The following is a 27,116-nucleotide window of genomic DNA, read 5'->3' as shown; positions in this document are numbered from 1 at the left end:
AGAAAACTACCACCCTTCCGCCAGCGGGTGAGTTCTGGAAGGGCAGGGCAGAGCCAGTGAGCCCCTCTGAGGCTGCACCCCCCAGGCCGTGTCCTTTGCTGCTCCAAAACCGCGCCCCCCCCCCCAGTGCTGCACATCCTCTGCCACCAGCCCGGTCCTCCCAGGAGCCTCTCAGCGGGATCTGAAGCTTGAAGAAGCTTGAAGAAACAAAGGTCCTCCTAGCGGTCCATTTTCAAGCCTCGGTTTCTGAGACTAGAAGGTACAACAGCCCCTCCTTGGGTCATTTCGGCCTTCGGCAACCCTGGCCACGCATCTCCACACCACGCGAGCGGCAGGATTTCACCGGGACCGGCTGCTTGCTCATGTCTGCAGCAGCCACCCCATGAAAGCCAGCGAGGTGTGGGGCTTAAGGTTTCAGAACGGATCTGGGGCACCCAAGTTCACATCACCAGACTCCGGCTGACAGCTTCCCACAGCCGTTTCCACAGCAAGGCCGTCCACCCTCAGGCGACCCATCCGGTGTCCTTCCTGCACAGTGGCCTCTTTGCCGGGGGAGGAGCCCACGGCCAGGGTCCGCTGCCATGCCAAGGGGCTCCGGGAGCAGAACTGGCCAAGCCCCAAGAGGTGCCAGCAGCAGCTGGACAGGGCTTCAGGGCTTCCCTGCCGCTCCTATGCGTAGAAGAGGAAGCTGGGGAAATGGCCTCCACTCTCAGGGCCCCCTGCTCCCCCCCCCCCACAGCCCCAGCCTTTCCCAACACAGGACTGTGCAGGCCCAGCCCTTTGGAGGCACCGGGGCCAGCCCAGAGGGCGCACAGAATTCCCTTCCCTTCCCTGGGGAGGGTCAGTTCTGCACCTCCTCTGGGCTGGTGCATTTGCACATCAGTGTTCTCTGCCCTCAAGGAGCTGCTGGACTTCATTTAGACATTCACAATTTTGCCACAGGAGAGGGAGGGGGGGGGGGAGGGAGGTGCCTCCGAGAAGCTGCCGGTACCTGTGCTGTTTCGGCAGATAAAATCACAACCGAACCGTCTTTGGCTCATACTTTCGCTTAAAGAGATGACCAGAATTGTTGAACTGAACCTCCTGAGGAGGGGAAGGGAGAGGTTTTGCTGCCTCTGCTGCTTTCTTCGTGCAACAATCAATAGGGCAGAATGGCTACAGCCCAGGCAGAACCCACACCTTCTTGGGAGTCCTGCTGGCGTGCAATAGAAAAGCGGAGGAGGACCCAGGGGCCCCAGAAGGGCATCCTGAACGGGAGCTTGGGCAGAGAAGGGCACGCGAGGCTTCCTACCTGCCACCACCTCCCAGAGCTCCAGTGGTCCTCCTAACCCACCCCCCTCACCTGCCTCCGCCTTCTTTCCCGGCTGGTCCCAACCGTGGCCTTCCCCGGCAGCCACACAAGAGGCCCTCAGCAGCTGCCCCAGGCACAAGGGAGGAGGGGGCGTGCATCCCCCAAGCGGCTGGAGGGCCACTTAAAAACTGCTGCCAGAGTCCCCCCCCCCCCGGGTGCTAGGACAAAGCTGGTGGGTTGGGGACAGAGGAAAGGATCACAGCCTTCTATCAGCTCATGCAGTTAGGAGGAATGACCAGGTGCTGATCCCTATTTCTTCTCTGTCGAGACACAGGTTGCTTGGCTGTGTGACCTTCGACCTACAATGGAGCACAGGCAAAATGGTTTACAGAGTGCTTTACAGATAGGCTGAGGAAGTGTGTTTTGACTAAATTTATGGTCATCATAACTCAACTCTCCAGACAGAATCAGAGAAACATAGAGTGGAAAGGAGCTATCCAGGCCCACCCCCTGCTCAGGGCAGGATCAGCCTCCGTGGGAGTGGCATTGTTGCGCTGGCCCAGGGATGCAGCCTGCCCTCTGAGGCATCTGGTTATGGAGCCCTCTGTTCTTCAAACAGGCTCTGGGTGGACACGAGTCCCCTGTGGCTGTCTTATTTGTGCTGCGGCTAAAATAGTGGTAACTCGTGCAAGGCTAAGGACCCCGCTTGAGCCCAGGGCCCTCTCAGGCTGGGTAAAGAGGCTTTGGGTGGCCCCCAGTCACAGGAGAAGGAAACCGAGGCCTTGTTTGGTCTGAGTGGAGAATCAGCTACCACCAGCCCTCCCTTGGCTGCCTCTGGATGCTGAGCCACGAAACCAGGCTCTCCCGGGCAGCCAGAAGGCAGGCAGGCTGCCACTACCGGGAGGGCTCTGGGGACGCCTGCCCAATACCTTCAGCCCCCAGCTCCATGGTCCTCCAGCCAGAGCAAAGGGGAGCTTTAGGAGACAGAAGCAGGCCCTCTTGGTCTCTCTGGGCTGGTCCGGGGAAGGGAAGGCAGCAGGAGGAGGAGGAAGCGGCCAAGAGAACAGACGTGACCCAAATAAGATCTGCAAGCCCTTTCTAGGCCACAGCTGTTTGGCAGGGCTTCCCCTGCCAGCTGCAGGGCTGGGAAGCAGCTTTTGACGGCACGGGGGGCTCCAGGGGCAGGGTCTTCCACGGGGGGATCGGAAAGGCACAAGGGTGGCCCGAAGGTGGCAAGAAGGCCTCAAAGGGCAGCCCCAGGGTGGCACTCGCCACCAGTGCCCACCAGTGCGGTGCCAAAGTGTCCTGGGGGCATCGTAGCAGGGCTTCCTTTTGGAGCCAGGGAGTGTCCTGCCAAAGGGGCAGTGAGCACAGTCCACGCGAGACCCACCCCCAAGCCGTCCAGGGACCAGGGCAGCTCCCGCAAGAGACCAGGCCCCAGCGCTCCAGCAGACGGCCCAGACCGGTGCTCGGGTGCTGGCAGCTGGGCTCCGAGGAGGCCCCCCCCTCCCCTCCCCTCCCCTCCCCTCCCGCAGCCTACAAGTGGTTCTGTGCTTGTCAGCCATTTAAAACGGAATCATGAGAGCGGCTTGTCCGAGGCCCAACTAATCTAATAAGCAGGCCGGCTGCTGCGCCTCTGATCGCCCTGCGTGGAGCTGCCGGATCTCGCCAGAGGCAAGGGCCGGGCCCGGGGAGAGGGGCCGCCGAGCCCCCCACCCACTGGGAGCCCCTCCTCCCAGGACCCCCATCAAGCACAGGGAAAGGAAGGTCCGAAGAATCTGAGCGTGATTTGAGGCACTAGATTTAAGATTCATTTGATAAACTGCTTAATTATTGCAGATGTTGGAAAGGTGATGTACAGCGCCCTGGGCCAGGCTGCTGGGCAGGGCGGAATAGAGGTAAAATAAACAGCTCATTAAATAAGGGCCACCAGGAATCCACTTTATTCCATCGGCTGAATGAGCATCGACAGTTCCCCAAACCTTCCTGGGGACGGAGGGAGGAAGACCGAGAGACGGATATGGCCCCACCGCAGAACAGGGCGAGAAGCCCAGAGACAGGCCGCAGCAGGGACCGGGCCCCCAGGGCCAGCGGGGTCCAGAGATCGGACTCACGAAAGCTCATCCCCTGCGGCGAATCCTGCCAGCGAGTGCAAGACCCCCTCCCAGGGCTCTGCGCACTTCCTATGCAGAGGGGCAAGGGTGGCCCAGGTGCGGGGGGCCAAGAGGAGGCCTGGGAAGCACCCCCCCTGGCCACCCTTCGTCCTCCTCCCCCAATTGGGCAAAAGCCCCCCTGCCTCCTCCTTCCCAGCCTGTCCAAGTCAAGCAGCCTCTGCAGGCCAGAAAGTGATTTCCCCGTAAGGGAAGAACACAAGGGACGGTTCTCCCCATCTGCATATCGAGGTGCTCCTTTGCAGATGGTCAGGCCAGGGGGAAGTGGACAGTCTGGAACCAGCCAGACTGGGAGGGTCCCGACAAAGCAGGGATTTGGACCCGTTTCCCCCAGCTGCATCCACTCTGGCCAGTGCACAACTCCTTAGCAACACGGGGCCCATTTATATGCCACTTTCCCCAGAGTCCAAAGCACCGCACAAGACCTTTAGGATGCTTTAGGATGCCTAGGGCTGATCCTGTGTAGAGCAAGGGGTTGGACTAGATGGCCTGTGTGGCCCCTTCCAACCCTATGATTCTATGATCCTATGATCTGCAGCAAAACCATTATAGCTTCAGGGGGCAAAAGAGAGAGGCAGCCTGGCTCGGGGCCCCTGAATCAAAGGGACAACAACAGGCCCATCTTGTTGGCACATCCCAATTCCAGAACTGGCTTAGCCTTATGGGGCTAATTCCTCCACCCCATGGCCACTGGTTAGACCTCAGTTTGCCCCTGAATCTGTCCCTTTGCCACAGCAGGAAGCCAAACCTGTCTCTGAACATGGAGGTTTCACAGAGCCCCCCCAAGACATCTCTCGCAGGTGCCCACTCCTCTCTCAAAGCCTCCCAAGACATCCCACATCCACAAATCCACTCCGCATGGCGTGAAGGACGGCCTTCTTGGGTCTGCTCACTGTCTCCCCCGAGCTGTCCGGCTCACAGCAAGCGCTCCTAGCCGGTCCAGCGCACTGCTCTTGTCGTTTCCCGAGGCAGACCTCCGGGTGCCCCACCAGCCCCTGTCAAGGGCCGTGGGGAGGGAGGGCCGATCCTGAGGACGGCTGGGCAGCTGCTTCGGCTTGCCGTCATGTCACACTGCTTATGCCTTCTAATTAAACACCGATGTCAACAAGAGGTGCCAATCCAAGGAAGCCTGGCTGGAGGGGGATTAATTTATTCCGCCTCCCCCCCCCATGGTAATCAGCCCTTTTCCACTTTAACTGCTCATTAGTCCCCTGGAACTGACAAGCGGAGTCTCTACGCAGGGTCAACCGCGCAGCTCCCGGCTTGCCGGACAGGGAGGGGAGGGGGAGGGGCTGGCCCCCGAGAGCCAGAGGGGTCTTCTGCTGCAGGCAGATGGAGCCGGGCCAGGAGAGGATGCCTCGAGCTTGTGTCAGCTGCCTCCCCCCCCCCCGGGGTAATCGTGACACGTCCAGCCAAAAGGTGGCAAGCAGAGCTCATTGGCCATCATTTCAGCCACCCCCATGGGGCGTGCACCAACTGCTCTTCAGACCTGAGCCCCCCCCCGATGCCCTCCCCCCCCCTCGCACTGCCGGAAGGAGACCCAAAGACGATGACTGGCCGAGCCCTTCGGCCCAGCACTGCAGCTGCTCTGATCTCGCTCAGCACGGAGCCCACGGATGGTTTCAGGGGGGGGGGCAGACCCATAATTATTATTATTATTATTATTATTATTATATTTATATTTATACCCCGCCTCCCCCCGAAGGCTCGAGGCGGCTTACATAAACCCGTCCCCTAAAACCATAAAATGACAATAAAAACCAATGATTTACAATAATTGTAACAGCGATGGCGTAGCCTACTCATTTGCTCTCCGCATCCTCATCTACGGTGGGGGGTGACGCTCTCTACCGCCAGTTTGTGAGGGGGGGGCTGATCTTCTTTCCGCCCGACCTCAGTTATAAGCCTGGCGGAAGAGCTCCGTCTTACAGGCCCTGCGGAATGCTGGTAATTCCCGCAGGGCCCTCAGCTCTTCCGGGAGCTCATTCCACCAGGTTGGGGCCAGGACCGAAAAGGCCCTGGCCCTAGTCGAGGCCAGGCGGGCTTCCTTGGGGCCGGGAACGACCAGTAGGTTAGCCCCCGCAGAGCGTAAAGCCCTGCGGGGGATATAGGGCAAAAGGCGGTCCCTCATATATGCTGGGCCTAGACCACGGATGGCCTTGAAGGTCAAAACCAAAACCTTGAACCTGATCCGGAAGGCGACCGGTAACCAATGCAGCTGCCTCAGAACTGGCTGGATGTGAGCCCTCCATGGTGTAGCTGTGAGGACTCTAGCAGCCGCATTTTGGACGAGTTGCAGTTTCCGGATCAAGCCCAGAGGCAGGCCGGTGTAGAGCGAGTTACAGAAATCTAGTCTAGAGGTGACCGTCGCATGGATCACTGTGGCCAGGTGTTCAGAGGACAGATAGGGCGCTAGTAGCCGAGCCTGGCGAAGATGGAAAAATGCCCGGCTAGCTACCTGTTTAACCTGTGCCTCGAGTGTTAGTGAGGCATCGATGGTCACCCCTAAATTCCTGGCCTGAGATGCGATATTAAGTTGCGTCCCGGCCAGAAAGGGTAAGCGCGCTTCCTGATCTGCCCCCCTACGGCCCAACCACAGAACCTCCGTCTTGGAGGGGTTGAGTTTCAGGCGACTCTGCTCGAGCCATCCAGCTACGGCTTCCAAACATCTGGCAAATGGATCTGGGGGGGAGTCCGGGTGGCCATCCATGAGGAGAAAGAGCTGGGTGTCATCAGCGTACTGGTGGCAACCCAGCCCATAGCTCCGTACCAGTTGAGCCAGAGGGTGCATAAAGATGTTAAATAATGTAGGAGAGAGCACCGAGCCCTGTGGGACCCCACAAGGGAGCCGGTAAGGGCCCGATACTTCCTCTCCCATGGCTACCCTCTGTGTCCGGTTTTGGAGGAAGGAGCGTATCCAGCGTAACGCTGTACCCCTTATCCCCGTACCGGCAAGGCGGCTCGCTAGCAGCTCGTGATCGACCACGTCAAACGCGGCCGACAGATCTAAAAGAACTAGCACAGCAGAGCCACCTCGGTCAAGCTGGCGACGAAGGTCATCCAACAAGGAGACCAACACAGTCTCCACCCCATGACCAGGGCGGAAGCCAGACTGGTATGGATCGAGTGCCGAAGTATCTTCCAGGAACGCTAGGAGCTGGTCCGCCGCAGCCCTTTCCACCACCTTACCCAGGAACGCTAGATGCGCTACTGGGCGGTAGCTTGCAGGGTCATGTGGGTCCAGGGATGGCTTCTTGAGGAGAGGGCACACCATTGCCTCCTTCAGCACCTCAGGAAACTCCCCCAACTGGAGAGAGCAGTTAACAATATCCCTGAGCTGCTCACCTATCCGTCCATCCCTCCCCTTAAGGAGCCAAGACGGACAGGGATCAAGGGGGCAGGTGGTTGCCCTCATCCTCCCCAGCAACCCATCCACTTCGGATAAAGAGAGCCGCCTGAAGCCATCAAACGTTACCTCCAAAGGCGGCCAACGGGCCTCTAGTTCATTAACTGTATTAACTGTAGCTGGAAGGGAGTGGCGGAGCGACAAGACTTTATCCGCGAAATGGCTCGCAAATGCCTCACAGCTGATGGTCAAATTCCTACTATTTTGGCGCCCATCTTCCAGGGCGGTAAGAGATCTAACAACCCTAAATAGTTGAGCTGGGCGAGAGCTAGCGGATGCAATTTCCGCGGCAAAGAATTCACGTTTAGCCGCTTTCACTGCCATCTCATACGCCCTCCTAAGCGTGCGATGAGATGTTCTTGTAGCCTCGTCACGGGCCTTCCGCCACACTCGCTCTAGTCGTCTCAATTCCCTCTTCTTCTCCCGGAGCTCCCCAGTATACCAGGGTGCCCGTTTGAGTCGAGGGCAGAGAAGACGTCTAGGAGCAATCTCGTCTATGGCAGCCGACAGGCGGGACTGCCAGTCCTCCACCATGGCCGCTAACGAGATGCCGGGAGGTTTCGGGTCCCGCAGAGCATTCTGGAAACCAATTGGATCCATGAGTCTCCTTGGGCGGGCAAAAATGCGCCCGCCGCCCAACTGGGGAAGGGGTGGGGTCTTGATCCGAGCCCGCAGGGCATAATGGTCTGACCATGGTACGGCCAAAGCTGTATCCAGAACCACCTCTATCCCTGCCCCAAAGATCAGGTCGAGGGTGTGGCCGGCCTGATGGGTGGGCCCAGCAACAAATTGCGAGAGCCCCAGCGTCGCCATGGCCGACACTAGGTCCGAGCCAAGTCCTGGGGGCAGCGCGTCCGCATGGACATTGAAGTCCCCCAAGATTATAAGCCTGGGGTACTGCAAGGCCCAGGCGGCCACCGCCTCCAGCAGGCTCGGCAGGACATCTGGTTGGGCGTTGGGCGGACGGTATACCAACCAGATGGCCAAACTCTCGACTGAGTCCAACCCAATACCGACGCACTCCACTCCCCTGATGTCTGGGGCCGGGAGAGCCCTGTAGGAGAAATCCTCCCGGACCAAGATTGCCACCCCCCCTCCCCTCCTATGGACCCGGGATTGGTGCAGGACCGCAAACCCGGGGGGGGCAAGTTCCTTTAAGGCGACTGTTTCGCCACCCCTCGCCCAGGTCTCAGTCACACACGCAAGGTCGGCCCCAGACTCCGCGAAAAATTGTTGCAGAGTTGAGGCCTTGTTGTTGATTGACCTTGCATTGCACAGGACCAAGACCGGGTCCACCCTTGCCTCCTCCCCCGTATATCTGGGGATGGGACGGAGGTTAGAAGGGCAGCGAGCACGCCTCGGGCGTCTGCCGTGTAACCACGGCTTGGCCCAAGGACTAACACAAGTGCTCTCTGACCTTCTCTTGTCTAACCTCCTCCCCCAGCCATATCGCCCTTGACCCATTATGGACGAGATCCCGGCCCCAACTTGGGCCCCCCCTCGTGGTGGTACCCCTCCAATCATACTCCCAGGGGAACAAACCCTCAGCTAACTAGCTGCCCTAGAACCCTAGCACTAATACTCCTAGGTTGCACTGAATATCCCACCCTAGCCCCCCCAACCCAATTCCACCCACTAAACCCACCCTAACCTCCCTCCCTAACCTTATCTCTGCAAGCCAGCAGTCCTATTTCACCAGCAGGCTAGCCCTCAACTTTATGCCAGTGAGAAGCCCCTGAAACGTTCTTGGGGCAGCAAGAAGGCCAAGGCTCTCCTCTGCAGGGCCTGTGCGTCCTCCAGCCCCTCTGTGCAGCACCACAGACAGCTCCCTGCCGCCCACAGCCACTCTCCAGGCCCCGCCTCCGCCCAGCCCCTGATGCTGAACCTGCGGACAGCTCCGGGACGCCTCTCCCTACCCTGACCACCACTAGCCAGAGACCCTGGGGCACCTGCAGCTGGCCGGCCAGGCAAACAGGAGTGCAGGTTCCCCATTGCCCCTCATGCACGCTGGTGTGTGTGTGTGTGTGTGTGCCAAGTGCCCTCTGGTCGTCACAGCTGACTTGCGGCATCCCCTCGTGCGGTTGCCAGGGCAAGAGACATCGGAGGTGGCTGAGCCAGCCGGGCTTCCAAGAGCTAACGAGACACGCCTACAACTGGAGAATTCAGCCTCTGCAGTTAAAGGGCCGGCAGGAGATTTAGGAGAACAAAGAGTCTCCACGAGTGGCGGAATTAGCAGGGGCAATTTCCCAACACAAGACCTGGCAAAGGCCTGACACCCGAAGGCTCCACTGATCAGGCCCCATGAGCCCCAACAGCTGACTAGAACACCCCCCTTCATGGGGGGCACGTCTGTAGAGGGCAGCCCTGAGGCCAGCACACGCGGGGGGGGGAGGGGGAGGTTCCTAGTGGCTCCCAGGCAGACAGAGGAGGGGGAACCAGAGAGGGGCCATCCTTCGGTCCCAACAGAGCTCCTCTCACTATCTCCGCACTACAGCCTCACTGGCCTACTCCCGCCTCTTCCAGCCAGGTACTTCCAACGACGACCCCCCCCCCCGCTGATCTCCAGCAATCTGCTTCCTAACCTGCCTGGCAAGGAAAAGCTGCACATTCATTTATTCCCCAGAGCAGGATGAGCCACCTCCCCCCCCCACAGGAGCCCATCTGTGCCCGGGGGCCTTCTTCAGGGGTCCTTCACTACTAGGTGGGCAGCCATGTGGGCGAGGGCCTTCTTCGCCAGGGCACCAGACGTATGGCATTCCCTCCCCAGGGAGCTTCGTCCGTCTCCCTCGGCCACCAGCTCCTGCCAGCAGATTCATTTGGGGTTCCCACAGTGACCCCCACCCCACCCCTGCCCCCCCGGGAGCGGCCCCTTGCCCTCTGCCTCGGGAGCCTGCCTCCTGCCTCCTCCTCCCCAGCACTGGTGCCCGCAGGGAGTGGCGTTCGGCCTGGCTCAGCTGCCAGCTGGCAGAGCAGCTTGGCCTGACGGGGGAAGCCCCAGCAGGCACTCAACGGCTCCCCTTCCAAGCAGCCTCTCAGAATGATTAGTTCCCTCCTCCTTTCCAGGCACAGCTCCTCTTCCCGCCCACAGAGCGGGCCACGTGCTCCAGGGCACTCCCCTCCACCACCCCCCCAGGAATAGCCCCCAGGAAAGCTGCAGGGACCCTCAGGCCGGTGGCTCTGGGGGAACCCCCGGCCCCTCATCGGCCCTTGGCCCAGAGAGCTTTTCAACTGAGAGGGGGGGGGGGGGAAGGAGGCTGACCGCAGGCTCTCCTCTGAAGTCGCCTCCGTCGTAAACGCAGAACCTGCAGCCAGCCCAGGAGGCAGAAACACGGACCGTGCTGAGCCGTGAGCCCCACCATTCCCCTGGCTGCTCCCTTCACCACGTGGGGCACCCTGGGCTGCATGGCGTCCTCCGCTCAGGGTGGCTGCAGGTTTACACGGGAGTCATGCTCAGCCCCTGAGTCCTCCAGGCCAAAGGGCCCCAGATCAACCCCCAGCATCTCCAAGGGCCAGGAAGCAGGGCGGGGGACAGACCTTTCCTGCCCCAGACGCCGGAGAGCGGCTGCCAGCCTGAGAGGACTCTACGGACTCTCACATGCGCGCGGGGGGGGGGGGGCTGATGCAGGAGGGGGGGCTTTAGGTGTCCCTCTCCAACAGCCAGTCTGCAGAAAGACCGCGAGAGCCCAGCCTCAATCCGCCAGCTCCCAAATCCTCAGGGACCAGGAATCTCTGCACTTCTCCCTCACGTGGACATATAGCGTGGCCTCTGACACGCCCAACAAGGCCCCTTGGCCATGCGGGAGAAGAGACCAGTGTCCCCCCACTTACAACCGACCAGCCCACGGACGCAGGCAGAAAGAGGGCAGCTGGACCACGGCCTCCACGCCAGGAGAAGAAACCCCGCACAGGGCACAGAAGTGCTACGTGGCCCCTTGGGAGAGTCCTTCCCCAAAGCGGCCAATCCTCAAGGCCATCTTGGCACTCAAAGCGGGGCCCATGCCTGCACTGGAGCAGAACGGCGGCTGGAATCAAAGGAAGCCTCGAGAGTAAAACTACAGCCTCAAAGAACCAAAACTCAGTCCCGAAAACACAAGATCGACCTGCCACAGCCCCCTCCCCAGTCCCTCAACTTAGCAGAGCTTCATAGAAGACAGGAGGGCAGGTAGGCGACTCGGCCGCTCTGCCTTACAGGGGCGGCAACAGGAAAGACCAACTGCCCCACGGGCTCACACTGCATCCAGTGGAGGGGGCCCTGGATCACAAAAGGCTTGACAGGGGAAGAGCTGGCATTTTGAGCTGACCTTGCCCAAAGCAGGAGGAGGGAAGGAAGGAAGGAAGAAGAGTTGGTTCTTAGATGCCGCTTTTCTCTACCTGAAGGAGGCTCAAAGCGGCTTCTAGTCGCCTTCCCTTTCCTCTCCCCACAACAGACACCCTGTGAGGTGGGTGAGGCTGAGAGAGCCCTGAGACTACTGAAGGAGAAGAAGAAGAGTTGGTTCTTATATGCCGCTTTTCCCTACCCAAAGGATGCTCAAAGGGGCTTACAGTTGCCTTCCCTTCCTCTCCCCTCAACAGACACCCTGCGAGGTGGGTGAGGCTGAGAGAGCCCTGATATTCCTGCTGGGTCAGAACAGCTTTATCAGTGCTGTGACTAGCCCAAGGTCACCCAGCTGGCTGTATGTGGAGGAGCAAGGAATCCAGCCCAGCCCACCAGCTTAGAAGTCAGCACTCTTAGCCTCTCCCCCGTGCTGGCTTCCTGCAGGAGGCTGGCAACAGCCGAGGCTGATCTTGGGTGACTTTCTTCTGCCTCTTTGGGGCCCTTGCACGATGAGCCCTTGGGCACGCAACGAGGGGCTCTTGCTGAGGGACCTCTAGCAAGCTGCTTTGGACCAGCTCAATTTGTTAGCTGCTGTATTTTGGGACACTTGTTTTTTGCACGCTGCCCTGGGCCCCTCCAGGGAGGAGTTTTCCCCAAGCGAACAGACCAGCAGCCCACCCACGTGGCCGCCTGAAGGTGGGAGGGGTGCTGGCAAGGCAGGCAGCCATGCTAGGGGGCATTTATCCAGGATCCTTTCCCAGCACCACCTTCCAGAAAGTCCCTCTCGGGGCATTTGGGCCTCTGGGAAGAGGCGGCTCAGAGGACCCTGCTGCTTGGGGGGGGAGGGGGGGGCTGTTTCTCACCTTTCAAGCCCTTTGCAGTCGCCTGTGGCACCCACAGGCGGGGGGGGGGAGCAGGCCAAAGCAGCCCCCGGGCATCATGTATTTACTGAAGTACTCCACACACACCCCTTCACCCAGGAGAAGGTCCAGTACCCCACTGGGGGTGGTGTGTGGGGGGTGGGCTGCTAATCCACTTACCTGCCTCCCTCAAGGGGACCATTCGTGGGCACTGCTGGATCAGGCCTTCATGCCCACAAGGGCCCCCACCCCCCACTTCCTCGGGGGACGCGATTTTTTGCTAGTGCACCGCAGGGAGAGCCAGGGAATCGAGGGAGAGGAGGAGCCCTGAAGCAGCCCCCCAAAAGGACCACCCAGGAACAGCCAGCAAGGAGAAGGACAGGACAAAGATGGGGGGGGGAGGGTGCTGAGTGGAAGAGAGGCCATAGTTACCCGTGGGTGGAGACCGCTCTTCTGGGATGGAGCTTGCAGAAGAAAGAGGGGAAGGAGCCAGAGGCGGGGAGCCCGAGGCTTCCGCTGGCAACAAAGCAGACCGTCAGAGACCAGGGTGGCTGGGTGGATACCCTCCCCACCGTCCCACCCAGACCTTTGCCCACAGCTGTTGGCTTCTGGGTGCCAAACATGGCCCAGAAGCGGGAAACACTGCCCAGCCCCCTGCCCTCCCCCTGCCCACGCTCAGGGCTGCCCCCTCCCTCCGGCCCCAGGCCCAAGAGAAGAGGCGCTCGGGACTCATCCTGGCCCAGGGTGGGAGACCCCCCCCACACACTTCTCCCAGCCCCTAAACCTCCGTGCTTCTACTTGGATCTGCTACTGACCCACATGGAGAAATCATGGGAGAGAGGAGAGGGCAGAGGTGAAGGCACCCCCAACCCCCAGCACCAGGGACGAGGGGGGGGGCAATGGGGAAGGGGGGCAGAGGGGAAGCAGGGCGAGGGGAGGCCATAGTTACCCAGCTGCTCAGGCGACTCATCTGAGGAGGAGCATGAAAATGAGAGGGGGGCGTTAGAGAAATTCGTGCTGGCAACAGGCAGAAGGTCAACAGGGCAAGAGCAACCTCACCCCACGCAAAATGCCCTCACTGACCCCGGGCTGCCCCCCTTTCCCCACTGCCAACTAGTTTAGCAACGAAAAAACAGCCCACCCTCCCCTCCCCTCCTGTGCCCATGTCAGTCAACTGGCCAAGGTTGCCCCCCTCCCCTGAAGCTCCCACCCTGGCCGGACAAGGCCTCAGCCCACCCGCACAGCTGTTAGTGCTGGAGAGCTCCCCCCCCAGAACCCTCGCCAACCCCCTCCCCCCAGGACACCCCCCTGTTCCCCCAGAGATGTCCTCCCCGCTCGCTCCCCTCTTAGTCGCTCCTCCCCCAGATCACCCCCCCCAGTCTCTCCCCAGCCACAACCGTCAAATGGGGGAAATCTTCCCTCCCCCAGACAGGAACACACAGGCTGGGAATGAGAGCCACACATAAAGGGGGACCGCAGCCTGCTGCAAGAAGTGTGTGTGGGGGGGGGATGCTGCCTGGAAGGGTCACCAAAGGACCCCCCACCTCCAGCAGCCCTTCTGGCTTCTGCAGAGCTGCAGGGGCTGGGCAGGGACAAGAGCCACTCCATCGGGCAGGCTGAGGGCCCCATCAGGAGTAGGCCCTTGCAGTGTTGTCTGAGTGCCCATGCCTGGCCTCAGGAGGACAGCTGTGCCCCCATGCCAGGCTGCCCACAAAGAATGTCCTGCAGGGGCCAGGCCAGGAGGCCCTAGACTCAAATCCCCCCACTCAGCCACGGAATTCACGGGGGGGGGGAACAGCCCCCTTCAGAGTGGGGCCCATTGTCGTGACAGCCAGTGTGGCGGTGAAGTGCAGCAAACTGTATTTGGTGAGCTGGGCTGCACCCCCCCCCCCCCAAAAGGAAGAACTCTCTCACCTCCTCCTATCTCACAAGCGGGGGTACAGAAAGAGCCCCCCCCCCCGTCCAAAATGCCTGAGGGCAGCAACTGCATTCTGGGTCCAAGGCCAACCCCGATCCGTCCCGCAGGCTGCTTGCTCCTCCCTGGGGAGGACGGGGGGGGGTCACTGTGCCCCCCTGAGAAGCTGCAGGGATTCCTGGAGGCCGCTTTGGAAGGGGCTCAGCCCCCAAGTGCAGGAGGACATCTGGAGGGGGGGAACAGGGCCCACCCCGCCAGGCCTGCCCCAGCCGCCGCCGGGCTCCTGCTCCCGAGGGGGCTGTGCTGCCTGCCTGCCTGCCTGCCTGCCTGCTATTTTGAGCCTGCCAGCTGGAGCCTTCTTCTGCCTCCTCTTGTCGTGATCCGGCCACCGCTTTCCTGCCAGAGTTCCCTGCTGCATCGTTCTCCACTTTGACGGAGAAACAGATTGCGAGCTCGCCATACGGAAGAAGAGCGGGGGGCTGTCCCAATCATCCCTGCTAGGTGGAGGAGAGCGGAGCTCATGGGAAAGGGTGTGCACCTCTCCCCTGAAGGTCTGCTGAGGGACCCCGCTCCTTCCAGCCTCCTCAAGCCCTACACGGGAGCCAGGCCCAGGGAGTCCGCCTGGCCGGCCGGCTGAGTCCTCCTAACCAACTTGTTGTGCTGCACGTGCCAGGGCCGCTGCAGCCCCCTCCTCCTCCTCCACATTGCACATCTTCTACCCTGGGCACGGTCAGTCCATCTGGATCTCCTGGAAGGCTCAGCAGGGCCTGGGCAGCTGGGGGGAGACGGCCCCACCCTACTCTGCCTTGAGTCTCCTGCTTGCTCTCAACTGCTTCCTCCGCCAGTTTTCAGCAGTCACCCACCCCCATAGAGATGGAACAAGACGGACGGCCGTGTTAGCCACTCAGCAGCAGTAGAAAAGAGCAAAATCCAGGAACCCCTGAATGGCTGAGCAGACTGGTGGCAGGAGAGGCCCTTGGATGCTTTAGGATGCTTAGGGCTGATCCTGCGTTGAGCAGGGGGTTGGACGATGGCCTGTATGGCCCCTTCCCACTCTAGGATTCTGTGATTCTGTAGGTGGAGAAGTGAGCCATGACTCACGACAGACCCTCCCCGGCCACAGTCTTCTGGATTCTCTGTGGCTCTTGGACACAGGCTCCCCCCAACTGCTCCCCACCTTGATCCGTCCCCATGGGAGGCCCCGCATTTGGCCGTACAGAATGGAAATCCGCCCGCCTCGTGAGAGAAGGACAGAGGACTCCCATTCTGAAGAAGTGAGCCGTGACTCACAAGATCTCTTCCCCTGCTGCACATGTTGTGAGTCTTTCGGGTGCTCGGGGACCTGGCTCTCTTTTGCTGCCACGGACAGGCTAGCAGGGCCACCCACTTTGACCTCTCTCCATGGGAGGCCCCGCATTTAGCCGGACAGAACGGAAGAAAAACGGGGGGCTGTCCCAACAGCACAGCACCCTGTGATAGAAGGACTGACGGACTCCCCTCTGAGCTGTCCCTAAGAGGTGAACGGTGACTCATCCCCTGTCCCAAGCATCCTTAGTCTCCCAGGGGCTCCTGCTCTTTCTTACCGCCCAACAGACTAACACAACCACCTGTATCTCTCTGCATGGGAAGCGCCAGCTCTAGCCACACCGGACGGAAGTCCATCCACCTTGAGGTCTGAGGACAGACGGACTCCCACCCCGGAGCAGGATGCTCAGCCCTGCAGGCGCTCAGGGACTCTGCCTCTTGTCTGCCACCCGCAGAAAAGTACCGAGAACAGCTAAGGGATGGAGGCAGGACTTATTTCCACAAGAACGAAACAGAACCACCAGCAGAGATGGAGCCCAGAGCAGCCTCATACAATGACACCTCCCCGGAAGGCCTACAAGGAGGGCCCAGAGAACAGCCCCTCCCCCCCCTCCCTCCAGCTGCTCCCCAGCCAAGACCTTTTCAAACCGATCGACTTAGGAGCTCCAGAGGTGCCCAGCCCCCCGTGGCCCCCACAGCCAGCAGGCGTCAAGCTGTAGGACACCCTCGTGCCTGGGGGACGGAGCCACAACACCTGGAGTCTGATGCTGGTTTTTAGGATAATGTTTTTGTCTTTTGTGTGAACGTGCAGTCAATGTTCTCCGCTTGTTCTAGATCCTGAGGTTCGCTGCCCTGAGACGGCCTAAAAAAAGCAAACCAATAAAAAAGGCCTGGGCCCCCCTGCACCTGCCCGGCCCACCTTTCCGGTTCCGCTCCTGCGGTTAAGAGGGTGGCGGCAGCAGCTGCACGGACAGGACCTCCGAGGGGTGGGGTGGGGTGGGGGGGACAGGGCCAGCCCCGCAGGCAGGGCAAGGGTTGGGTCCTCCTTTGGGTCCTCCCATTGGCCCTGGGGGGCTTCTCCTGAGACCTCCTCCCATGGTGGCGGGGGGGCCACTACAGCCTGCTGCTGCTGCTGCGGCTGCTTGCCCGACCTCGGTGCCAACTTCAACCGGCAGGCCCAGCGGCCACGTGGGGGTAGCTGCCCAACAGAGCCGGGCAGGGTGAGCTTGGGGCTTTCCCTCTGCTGCTTGGCAGACGGATCCCCCTGGGAGGAGCCACCAAGCAGAGGAACGAGAAAAGAACCTCGAAGGTGCCACCCCCCAAGCTGGCGCTCGAGCCAAAGGCTGAGCGTTTGGCCTGCTTGCTGCTGCAGGACATTACTCATCCCTGCCCTGGAAGGATCCAGGCAGCTCTCCAACAGGGATAGCCGCCAGGATGGACTCCTGTCACAGTGCAGCGCCAGCCACCCACTGAGCTCACCACACGGCCTGCAGCTGAAACGTCCAGCGTGCAGCTTGCTCCTTGTCCTGCATGGCTCCTGCACCCCAGCAAGTGGCTAGACCGGCACAGCTGAGCCTCCCACACGCAGCTGCACCCGGGAGCCTGCCGCCTGTTAGCTCCGCTTCCAAAGCCACCGGAGCCTCGCTGCACAGAAGCAACGGCAGCTCCACGCACCAGACTCGCACTCAGAGCTCTGTCCCTGACCGGGCCATCTGCGTTTCAACAGAGTTTGCTGGACAGAGATCTGCACCCAGACCCTGCCGGGCCTCAGCTGCCTTCAAAGGGGGATGGGGGGGAGGCACTGAGGAGGTCCCCCCCTCCCCTGCAAAGAGGCTCCATGAAGGGGAGGCCCATGGTCCCGCCCCCTCTCTGCTGGCACCTGAAAAGTCAGGCAGGCAGGGTGCCAGGGGAGCGAGGCAGTGACCAAGGACAGCGGGGAAGAGCAGCAGGGGCCACGGGCCCCGTCAGTGCAGCACGGAGATGGTGAGATGGGAGGGCGCAACGTCAGCAGAGCCCCAACGTCAAGGTGCAATGTCTCATCTTGGCCCAGTATGTCCCCCTGGCAGAAGGGGCCCCCTCGCCAAATTCGGCCCTTCATCTGTGGTGCTGCCGGGAGGTGGGAGTTCACTGGCCTCCCCGAAGGGGCAAAGGATGCTCTGAGTCTTGTGTGCCGGCCCTCCGTGCCCAGAGGTGTGGGCGGGGTTGCCATAGACGCCGAGCAGTTGCTAGGCTCTCATCTCTCTGAACTTGGGCGGCGCTTAAGAGCAAATGTCCTCTGCCAAGCCCACCTAGGACAGCCACAAGCCATGGCCAGCCGCAGCCCCACCATCCCGAGCAAGGCCTCTCAGACGCCAGGGCCACCCAGTGCCTGCCAGAGGAACCTCCCGCTCCTTCAAAGGACACTGCCCTGCGAGCTCTCACCGCCTCGTTCCTCCCAGGGGCCTGATCCTCTGTGGCGTGGGTGCCACAGACCGGTCTGCTCCCCCTGAGCAAGGGGCTCTCCTTTGCCCAGGGCTCCACACTCCCTGCGCCCGTTTCTCTGAGGCTGAGAGGCCAGGTGAAGATGCACTCTCGCTCCCAGGCGCTGGGCGACAATTGGTGCTTGAACAAAAAAAGGTGCCACGGAGACACCTTGGCGTGGGAAGAGCTGGACTGCAGCTCAAGAGGGCCAGCGGGCCGGGGAAGGGCAGGCACCCTGCACGGGTCGCAGGCCGAGCTGCACAGGGGGCTGCCAGGAAAAAGTTCGCTCCCCTCCCCCCCCCCCCCCCGAACAAGCCTTGGCACAGACGCTGCCACCCAGGGAGGCTGCAAGCCCACCCGCTCTGGGGCAGAGGCCCGGGCTCCGGCGGAGGCGGTGCCCCCCTCCCCGGCGACCCCCCCTCCCTCCCCCCCTCCCTCCCCGGGTGCCCTCGGGGGGCGGCGCGGGACTCACCCTTGACGGCCTCGCCGCGGTTGAGCTGGATCTCGCCGTCGCCCAGCGGCGCGTGGCTCTTGACGGCGATGAAGCGGCGTCCGGGCACGGCGCTGTAGAGCTTCCGCTTGGGGCCCCGCAGCGGCGCCGGCGCGGCATGAGGACTCGGCTCCACGCCCGGCCCGGCCCCCGGCGCCCCCCCCGGGCCGCTCCCGCTCCCGCTCGGGCTGAAAACGAACACATACGTTACGCTGCCCGCGCCCGCGCCCGCGCCTGGCCCCGCAGGCGGCGGAGACGGCGGCGGGGGCAGCGCCATGGCCGGCCGCCCCGCCAGCTCCGCTCAGCTCCGCTCCGCGCACGCCGGACGGCGCCGCCAGGCGAGGGGGAAGCCGCCGCTGCGGCAGCCGCCCGGCGTGGGCAGCCCATCCGGAGCCCGCCGCCCCGCGCCCCGACCACGACGCCGCCGCCGCCGCCGCTCCAGCGGGACACCCGCCCCGGCCACGGCCACGACCACGACGCCGCCCCCGCGGCCCGCGCCCGACGCCATGGCCGCCCCCCTCAGCAGCACACGGCCAAGGCCACGCCGCCACCGGCGCTCCGCAGACGCCGCCGCCGCCGCCGCCTCCGCTCTCCGCACATGGCGGCCGGCCGCAACACCCGCCCGCCAAGCCAGCCAACCAAGCAAGCGAGCGGCCCTCCCGCCCCCCCCCCGCCCGCACAGCTCCACCCCTCGGCCCCGCCCCTCCACAGGTGGGCGGGACCCCAAAGGCACTTTGCACATGCTCGCACCCAGGCTGGCCTCCAGCATCGGGACTAATAGTCCCATCGTGCAGCGCGACTGCGAGAAAACCCCTGCCCACGGGAATGTGACAGGCCGGCCTTCCAGCCGTGAGCAGCCCAGCAGCGCTGCCTTCGTACCCACACTGTGCCAAAAGGAACCGGCTGCGTTTGCCCTGAAAGACCCCCACAACCACAGCCGCCGTGCGAGAGAAGACCCTTCCCCATCTCACAAGAGGGGCTGCGACTGCAGACGCCCCCCCCCCAAGTCTGGGGGCAACAGGACTCCTGCTCCACGGAAGGAAGGATGGAGGCCTGAGGGGGGCAGGCAGGATTCGGGAGAGGAAAGCCAAAGAGGGACAGCCCAGGACCCCCCCCCCCCGCCCACACACACACACACACACACACACACAAGATGTCTGCTTGTGTGTGTGAGGGAAGGGTTGGCCCAGCAGCCTCTGTCCAAAAGGGCAACCTGAGGATTCTGGGGTGGGGCACAAACGGCTCAGCCCCCCCTCCCCCCCACTGCCTCCATGCCCCCAGCTTCCCCGGCTGCAAAATGCTCTCTGGGCCAGGCTGGACGCAGCATCAAGGCAGGAGGGCAGGTGGCACTCAGGAGCCTCTCAGGTGCCAGTGCTATTTCGGATTGAAGCCCCCCCCCCCCCCAGGTCAGCCTCCAGTTCTCCTCTGGCTCAGCAGTTTGGCACAGCTTCAGAAGCAGGAGAAAAGCCTCACCTCCCCCAAACCCCTGCGTGGCTCCATGGGGGGCATCAGCCAGAGGGGGCACATTTTGTCCAGGGTCTGGCTGACCCTGAACACCAGCAGAACGTGCCCACTCCAAAGCTGCTGGTGCATGACAGCCAGCGCATGATGTCTGCCACTACAGGCACACCAGAAGATCCATCCATCCATTCATTCATTCTCCGGACATTCAAGGTGGGGTACAATATACCCCCCATCTCGTAACAGAACAAACATAATGAGTTGAAGTAGCCCCTCCCCCCATCACCACAACCGTCTACCTTCGCAGGGTGGGCTACGCTAGCCAGAGGAGGGGCCCGTTTTTCCTACCCCTGACCTCAACCGAAGACCTGGTGGAGGAGCTCCGTTCTGCAGGCCCTGCAGAATCTGATAGCTCCATCAGGGCCTTCAGGTCTCCTGGGAGCTCATCCCACCAGCTTGAGGACAGGCGGGCTTCCTTAGGATCTACCTCCAGAAGATCAGCAGCCACAGAGGGCAGAGCCCTTGAACTTGATCCGGGCCAGAACTGGCAACCAATGTAGCTGCCTCAGGCTGCATATGGGCCCTCCAGGGTGTCCCAGTGAGGACCCTGGCAGTTGCATTCTGCACCAGCTGGACTCCCCAGGTCAAGGACAAGGGCAGGCCTGCATAGAGGGAGTTATAGAAGCTCATTCTAGAGGTGACCGTTGCATGGATGACTGTAGCCAAGCGATCTGATGCCACTAGTAGCCACTGAAGGGCCGTCTCCTGAATCATGGCCCCAGCAAGGCAGTGGGCCAACAATTCATGGTCAACCACATCAAACACGGCCAACAGATCAAGCATCATAAGTATGGGTAAACTGCCCTGATCTGGTGCTGGAGATTATCCACCAAGGCAACCAACACCATCTCCACCCCATGGCCAGGAGGGAAGCCCGACGGGTGTGGGTGGCAGATGCCAGCCTGGCAGAATAGAAAGCAAATTGCTGCTGCCACCATCTCAGGACACATGGGCAACCACAAAGAGTGTTCTGTCGTAAGAACCTCAGAAGAGCCCTGATTTATCCATCAAGTTCCCCATGATGTTCTGATGGATAAATTGAAGGACTGCAATCTGGATTTTCAGATAGTCAGGTGGATAGGGAATTGGTTAGAGAACCGCACTCAGAGTTGTTGTCAATGGTGTTTCATCAGACTGGAGGGAGGTGAGTAGCGGGGTACCTCAGGGCTCGGTAATCGGCCCGGTACTTTTTAACATATTTATTAATGATCTAGATGAGGGGGTGGAGGGACTACTCATCAAGTTTGCAGATGACACCAAATTGGGAGGACTGGCAAATACTCCGGAAGATAGAGACAGAGTTCAACGAGATCTGAACACAATGGAAAGATGGGCAAATGAGGACAAGATGCAATTTAATAAAGATAAGTGTAAAGTTCTGCATCTGGGTCAGAAAAATGAAAAGCATGCCTACTGGATGGGGGATACGCTTCTAGGTAACACTGTGTGTGAACGAGACCTTGGGGTACTTGTGGATTGTAAACTAAACATGAGCAGGCAGTGTGATGCAGATGGCCTGTATGGCCCCTTCCAACTCTAGGATTCTATGATTCTATGATTCAGTGGCTTATTTTCAGCCTTTCCTCCTCCCAGAGCAGGGCCTCAACCCCTTGGCCATGCCGGGCAGCCTCTTGGGCACGGCTTCCAGCTCTGCAACCTCCTTTCCCAGCAACCAGACCTGGCAAAGGGCTTCAAGAGAGGCCACAGGGCCGCCCTGCCCAGAGCACTGTGATCCCAGCCCCCTCTCTCAATAATCGCCCCAGCGCAGAACTCGCCTTGCTCCCTGCCTTCCTTCCAGCTGCCCACAGGGCCCACGTTCTCACAGAAGCAGGAGTTCTGCTGGGCACTCCCGGATGACCGGCACAGAGGCCGATGTGGTTGTCCAGTACCAAGACTTGGATGCTGCTTGGGTTGGGCACTACACGGTTATTTCGCAAGGAGCATGCCTTTCTCCTAAGTCCAGGGACCTTCACAGCAACCGACAAGTATTTCGCTGAGGAACCTCTGAGCACGTGCAGATGAAAGAGCTGGGCTTGGGCCCTTCCTGCACGCAGAGACTCTTATCCCGGAGGGAGAAGCATTTTGAAGGGCTTGCTGTGCCAGACGGGAAAGCCTGAATGCTGGACACATTTCTTACAGCCGAGCAGGCCATCATGATCTCTGGCTTCCTTGCAACCAAGAATGTGACACGTTCCTTCATCTGGGCCAGCTGACAAGAAAACCTGATCTATATGCAGCAGCAGCAGCAGCAGCAGCCGCCAAGGGAGGCAAGTGAAATCTCTGGACAGAGAAGGGAAGGGCAGGAGCCGGAGAGGGGGACGGTGGCACAGAAGAAAGACGAGCGGGCTGCCCTGGGCAGGCCATTCCCTCATGCTACCCCCCCCAGAAAGGGCTGCAGGTGGGCCTTGGAGCCCCCAAGGGGCCTGCTGCAGAGGGTGGTGCCATCCGGAGGAGGAGGAGGCTGGTTCCCTCTCCCTGCTCACCGTTGCCTTCAAACTCCCCTGGAACTAGACAGCCACCCTCCTTCCCTACAGGGCAGCATTTCATCCCAGGAGGCGAAGGGGGAGGAGGAGGCGTTCACGTCAAGGAGGCCACATGATGAAATCACGCTCCATCCCCAGGAATGGGGTCCGTGATGAGGGGGGACTGCAAACGGCCCTTGGACAAAAGGACAACAGCTTCCCTACCAACCCCCCCCCCCAGCCTAATTTCATTCCCGCAGCCACAGAGCCAGCACAAAGGGCCCTCTGGGAACTGGTCAGGTGCAGTTGGGGCTTCTCCCTGCCTCCTGGGAATGGCAACAGTGATTTCAGGAAGCTCCCGGAGGCCCCGGGCATCTGTCCTGGGCTGTTCAACATTTTAATGAATGATTGGGATGAAGGAATATTTATTTATTTGTATTTTTATACTGCCTGTTCTTTACAGTTCTGGGTGGTTTACATGGAACATTATGTAATTTTACATGGAACATTAAATTATTATAGAGGGGGTGCTTATTAAATTTGCAGATGTCACTAAACTGGGAGGGGTAGCAAACACACCAGAAGACTGAAATAGGATACAGGATGATCTCGATAGGCTAGAAAACTGGGCTAAAATGGATAAAATGAATTTCAATAGTGATAAATGAAAAGTTCGTCATTTAGGTAGGAAAAATCAAATGCATCACTATAGGATGAGGCCTTCATAAGAACATTGGAAGACCCAGCTGGATTAGACCAGTGAGGGTCCATCTAGTCTGCTTTGAGGCTCACCCAGAAGCAACCGAAGTTCCTCTGGAGGACCAGCCACAGGGCAGAGAGGCCGAGGCCTTCCCCTGAGAAGAGCCTCAGAAGAGCCCTGCTGGGTCAGGCCAGGGAGGGTCCCTCCAGTCCAGCCTCCCCTCTCACGCAGGGGCCAGCCAGTTCCTCTGCAGGGCCAGCCACAGGGCAGAGAGGCCGAGGCCTTCCCCTGAGAAGACCCTCAGAAGAGCCCTGCTGGGTCAGGCCAGGGAGGGTCCATCCAGTCCAACCTCCCGTCTCACCCAGGGGCCAGCCAGTTCCTCTGCAGGGCCAGCCACAGGGTAGAGAGGCCGAGGCCTTCCCCTGAGAAGACCCTCAGAAGAGCCCTGCTGGGTCAGGCCAGGGAGGGTCCATCCAGTCCAGCCTCCCAACTCACCCAGGGGCCAGTCAGTTCCCCTGCAGGGCCAGCCACAGGGCAGGGAGGCCAAGGCCTTCCCTTGAGAAGACCCTCAGAAGAGCCCTGCTGGGTCAGACCAGGGAGGGTCCCTCCAGTCCAGCCTCCCGTCTCACCCAGGGGCCAGCCAGTTACTCTGCAGGGCCAGCCACAGGGCAGAGAGGCCGAGGCCTTCCCCTGAGAAGACCCTCAGAAGAGCCCTGCTGGGTCAGGCCAGGGAGGGTCCCTCCAGTCCAGCCTCCCGTCTCACCCAGGGGCCAGCCAGTTCCTCTGCAGGGCCAGCCACAGGGCAGAGAGGCCGAGGCCTTCCCCTGAGAAGACCCTCAGAAGAGCCCTGCTGGGTCAGGCCAGGGAGGGTCCCTCCAGTCCAGCCTCCCGTCTCACCCAGGGGCCAGCCAGTTCCTCTGCAGGGCCAGCCACAGGGCAGAGAGGCCGAGGCCTTCCCCTGAGAAGACCCTCAGAAGAGCCCTGCTGGGTCAGGCCAGGGAGGGTCCCTCCAGTCCAGCCTCCCGTCTCACCCAGGGGCCAGCCAGTTCCTCTGCAGGGCCAGCCACAGGGCAGGGAGGCCGAGGTCTTCCCCTGAGAAGACCCTCAGAAGAGGCTGGAAGTTCCAGATTTGCGCTAATGTTATCTGTCTTTGATGAGCCAGACCAGACCAAAAGGCCCTTAAGGGGGGGAGCTTGCTATCGCATTCGCTTCTCTTAATCAACTCACCCCATGCAAGAGGCACATCATCGGGCTTGTCCTCCTCATGGGGCCTGACCCAGCAGGGCTCTTCTGAGGGTCTACTCAGGGGAAGGCCTCGGCCTCTCTGCCCTGTTACTGGCCCTGCAGAGGCCAGGGAGGGTCCCTCCAGTCCAGCCTCCCTTCTCACCCAGAGGCCAACCAGTTCCTGTGCAGGGCCAGTAACAGGGCAGAGAGGCCGAGGCCTTCCCCTGAGTAGACCCTCAGAAGAGCCCTGCTGGGTCAGGCCAGGGAGGGTCCCTCTAGTCCAGCCTCCTGCCTCCCCCAGGGGCCAGCCAGTTCCTCTGCAGGGCCAGTAACAGGGCAGAGAGGCCGAGGCCTTCCCCTGAGAAGACCCTCAGAAGAGCCCTGCCAGGTCAGGCCAGGGAGGGTCCCTCCAGTCCAGCCTCCCTTCTCACCCAGGGGCCAGCCAGTTCCTCTGCAGGGCCAGCCACAGGGCAGAGAGGCCGAGGCCTTCCCCTGAGAAGACCCTCAGAAGAGCCCTGCTGGGTCAGGCCAGGGAGGGTCCCTCCAGTCCAGCCTCCCGTCTCACCCAGGGGCCAGCCAGTTCCTCTGCAGGGCCAGCCACAGGGCAGAGAGGCCGAGGCCTTCCCCTGAGAAGACCCTCAGAAGAGCCCTGCTGGGTCAGGCCAGGGAGGGTCCCTCCAGTCCAGCCTCCCGTCTCACCCAGGGGCCAGCCAATTCCTCTGCAGGGCCAGCCACAGGGCAGAGAGGCCGAGGCCTTCCCCTGAGAAGACCCTCAGAAGAGCCCTGCTGGGTCAGGCCAGGGAGGGTCCCTCCAGTCCAGCCTCCCGTCTCACACAGGGGCCAGCCAGTTACTCTGCAGGGCCAGCCACAGGGCAGAGAGGCCGAGGCCTTCCCCTGAGAAGACCCTCAGAAGAGCCCTGCTGGGTCAGGCCAGGGAGGGTCCCTCCAGTCCAGCCTCCCGTCTCACCCAGGGGCCAGCCAGTTCCTCTGCAGGGCCAGCCACAGGGCAGAGAGGCCGAGGCCTTCCCCTGAGAAGACCCTCAGAAGAGCCCTGCTGGGTCAGGCCAGGGAGGGTCCCTCCAGTCCAGCCTCCCGTCTCACCCAGGGGCCAGCCGGTTCCTCTGCCGGGCCAGCCACAGGGCAGGGAGGCCGAGGTCTTCCCCTGAGAAGACCCTCAGAAGAGGCTGGAAGTTCCAGATTTGCGCTAATGTTATCTGTCTTTGATGAGCCAGACCAGACCAAAAGGCCCTTAAGGGGGGGAGCTTGCTATCGCATTCGCTTGTCTTAATCAACTCACCCCATGCAAGAGGCACATCATCGGGCTTGTCCTCCTCATGGGGCCTGACCCAGCAGGGCTCTTCTGAGGGTCTACTCAGGGGAAGGCCTCGGCCTCTCTGCCCTGTTACTGGCCCTGCAGAGGCCAGGGAGGGTCCCTCCAGTCCAGCCTCCCTTCTCACCCAGAGGCCAACCAGTTCCTGTGCAGGGCCAGTAACAGGGCAGAGAGGCCGAGGCCTTCCCCTGAGAAGACCCTCAGAAGAGCCCTGCCAGGTCAGGCCAGGGAGGGTCCCTCCAGTCCAGCCTCCCTTCTCACCCAGGGGCCAGCCAGTTCCTCTGCAGGGCTAGCCACAGGGCAGAGAGGCCGAGGCCTTCCCCTGAGAAGACCCTCAGAAGAGCCCTGCTGGGTCAGGCCAGGGAGGGTCCCTCCAGTCCAGCCTCCCGTCTCACCCAGGGGCCAGCCAGTTCCTCTGCAGGGCCAGCCACAGGGCAGAGAGGCCGAGGCCTTCCCCTGAGTAGACCCTCAGAAGAGCCCTGCTGGGTCAGGCCAGGGAGCGTCCCTCTAGTCCAGCCTCCCGTCTCACCCAGGGGCCAGGCAGTTCCTCTGCAGGGCCAGCCACAGGGCAGAGAGGCCGAGGCCTTCCCCTGAGAAGACCCTCAGAAGAGCCCTGCTGGGTCAGGCCAGGGAGGGTCCCTCCAGTCCAGCCTCCCGTCTCCCCCAGGGGCCAGCCAGTTCCTCTGCAGGGCCAGCCACAGGGCAGAGAGGCCGAGGCCTTCCCCTGAGAAGACCCTCAGAAGAGCCCTGCTGGGTCAGGCCAGGGAGGGTCTCTCCAGTCCAGCCTCCCGTCTCACCCAGGGGCCAGCCAGTTCCTCTGCAGGGCCAGTAACAGGGCAGAGAGGCCGAGGCCTTCCCCTGAGTAGACCCTCAGAAGAGCCCTGCTGGGTCAGGCCAGGGAGGGTCCCTCCAGTCCAGGCTCCCGTCTCACCCAGGGGCCAGCCGGTTCCTCTGCAGGGCCAGTAACAGGGCAGAGAGGCCGAGGCCTTCCCCTGAGTAGACCCTCAGAAGAGGCTGGAAGTTCCAGATTTGCGCTAATGTTATCTGTCTTTGATGAGCCAGACCAGACCAAAAGGCCCTTAAGGGGGGGAGCTTGCTATCGCATTCGCTTCTCTTAATCAACTCACCCCATGCAAGAGGCACATCATCGGGCTTGTCCTCCTCATGGGGCCTGACCCAGCAGGGCTCTTCTGAGGGTCTACTCAGGGGAAGGCCTCGGCCTCTCTGCCCTGTTACTGGCCCTGCAGAGGCCAGGGAGGGTCCCTCCAGTCCAGCCTCCCTTCTCACCCAGAGGCCAACCAGTTCCTGTGCAGGGCCAGTAACAGGGCAGAGAGGCCGAGGCCTTCCCCTGAGTAGACCCTCAGAAGAGCCCTGCTGGGTCAGGCCAGGGAGGGTCCCTCTAGTCCAGCCTCCTGCCTCCCCCAGGGGCCAGCCAGTTCCTCTGCAGGGCCAGTAACAGGGCAGAGAGGCCGAGGCCTTCCCCTGAGAAGACCCTCAGAAGAGCCCTGCCAGGTCAGGCCAGGGAGGGTCCCTCCAGTCCAGCCTCCCGTCTCACCCAGGGGCCAGCCAGTCTCTCTGCAGGGCCAGCCACAGGGCAGAGAGGCCGAGGCCTTCCCCTGAGAAGACCCTCAGAAGAGCCCTGCTGGGTCAGGCCAGGGAGGGTCCC

The 27,116-nt window shown here is 61.5% G+C and overlaps 1 protein-coding gene across 9 annotated transcripts in view; it reads right to left on the bottom strand.

The window, feature by feature from the left end:
- SHANK3 (SH3 and multiple ankyrin repeat domains 3) overlaps positions 1-27,116 on the bottom strand; it is a 223,397-nt gene that overhangs the window by 105,660 nt on the left and 90,621 nt on the right. For 7 of the 9 annotated variants that reach the window (XR_013231452.1, XM_077340559.1, XM_077340560.1 and 4 more), the window contains 3 exons: positions 18,196-18,401; positions 12,993-13,013; positions 12,476-12,559 (listed from right to left, as the gene is read on the bottom strand). Coding sequence is in view for 8 of the 9 variants with exons in the window: in XM_077340559.1 (XP_077196674.1) it covers positions 12,476-12,559; positions 12,993-13,013; positions 18,196-18,401 (311 nt within the window). In the remaining variant the exon portion in view is untranslated. The remainder of the gene's footprint in view (positions 1-12,475; positions 12,560-12,992; positions 13,014-18,195; positions 18,402-27,116) is intronic. The other 2 variants (XM_077340561.1, XM_077340563.1) reach the window with 1 other exon arrangement.

Source organism: Paroedura picta, chromosome 5 (assembly GCF_049243985.1).
Source record: "Paroedura picta isolate Pp20150507F chromosome 5, Ppicta_v3.0, whole genome shotgun sequence".
Taxonomy (NCBI): domain Eukaryota; kingdom Metazoa; phylum Chordata; class Lepidosauria; order Squamata; family Gekkonidae; genus Paroedura; species Paroedura picta.
Note: the sequence above shows the minus strand (reverse complement) of the source record. Positions and strands in the feature narration are given on the sequence as shown.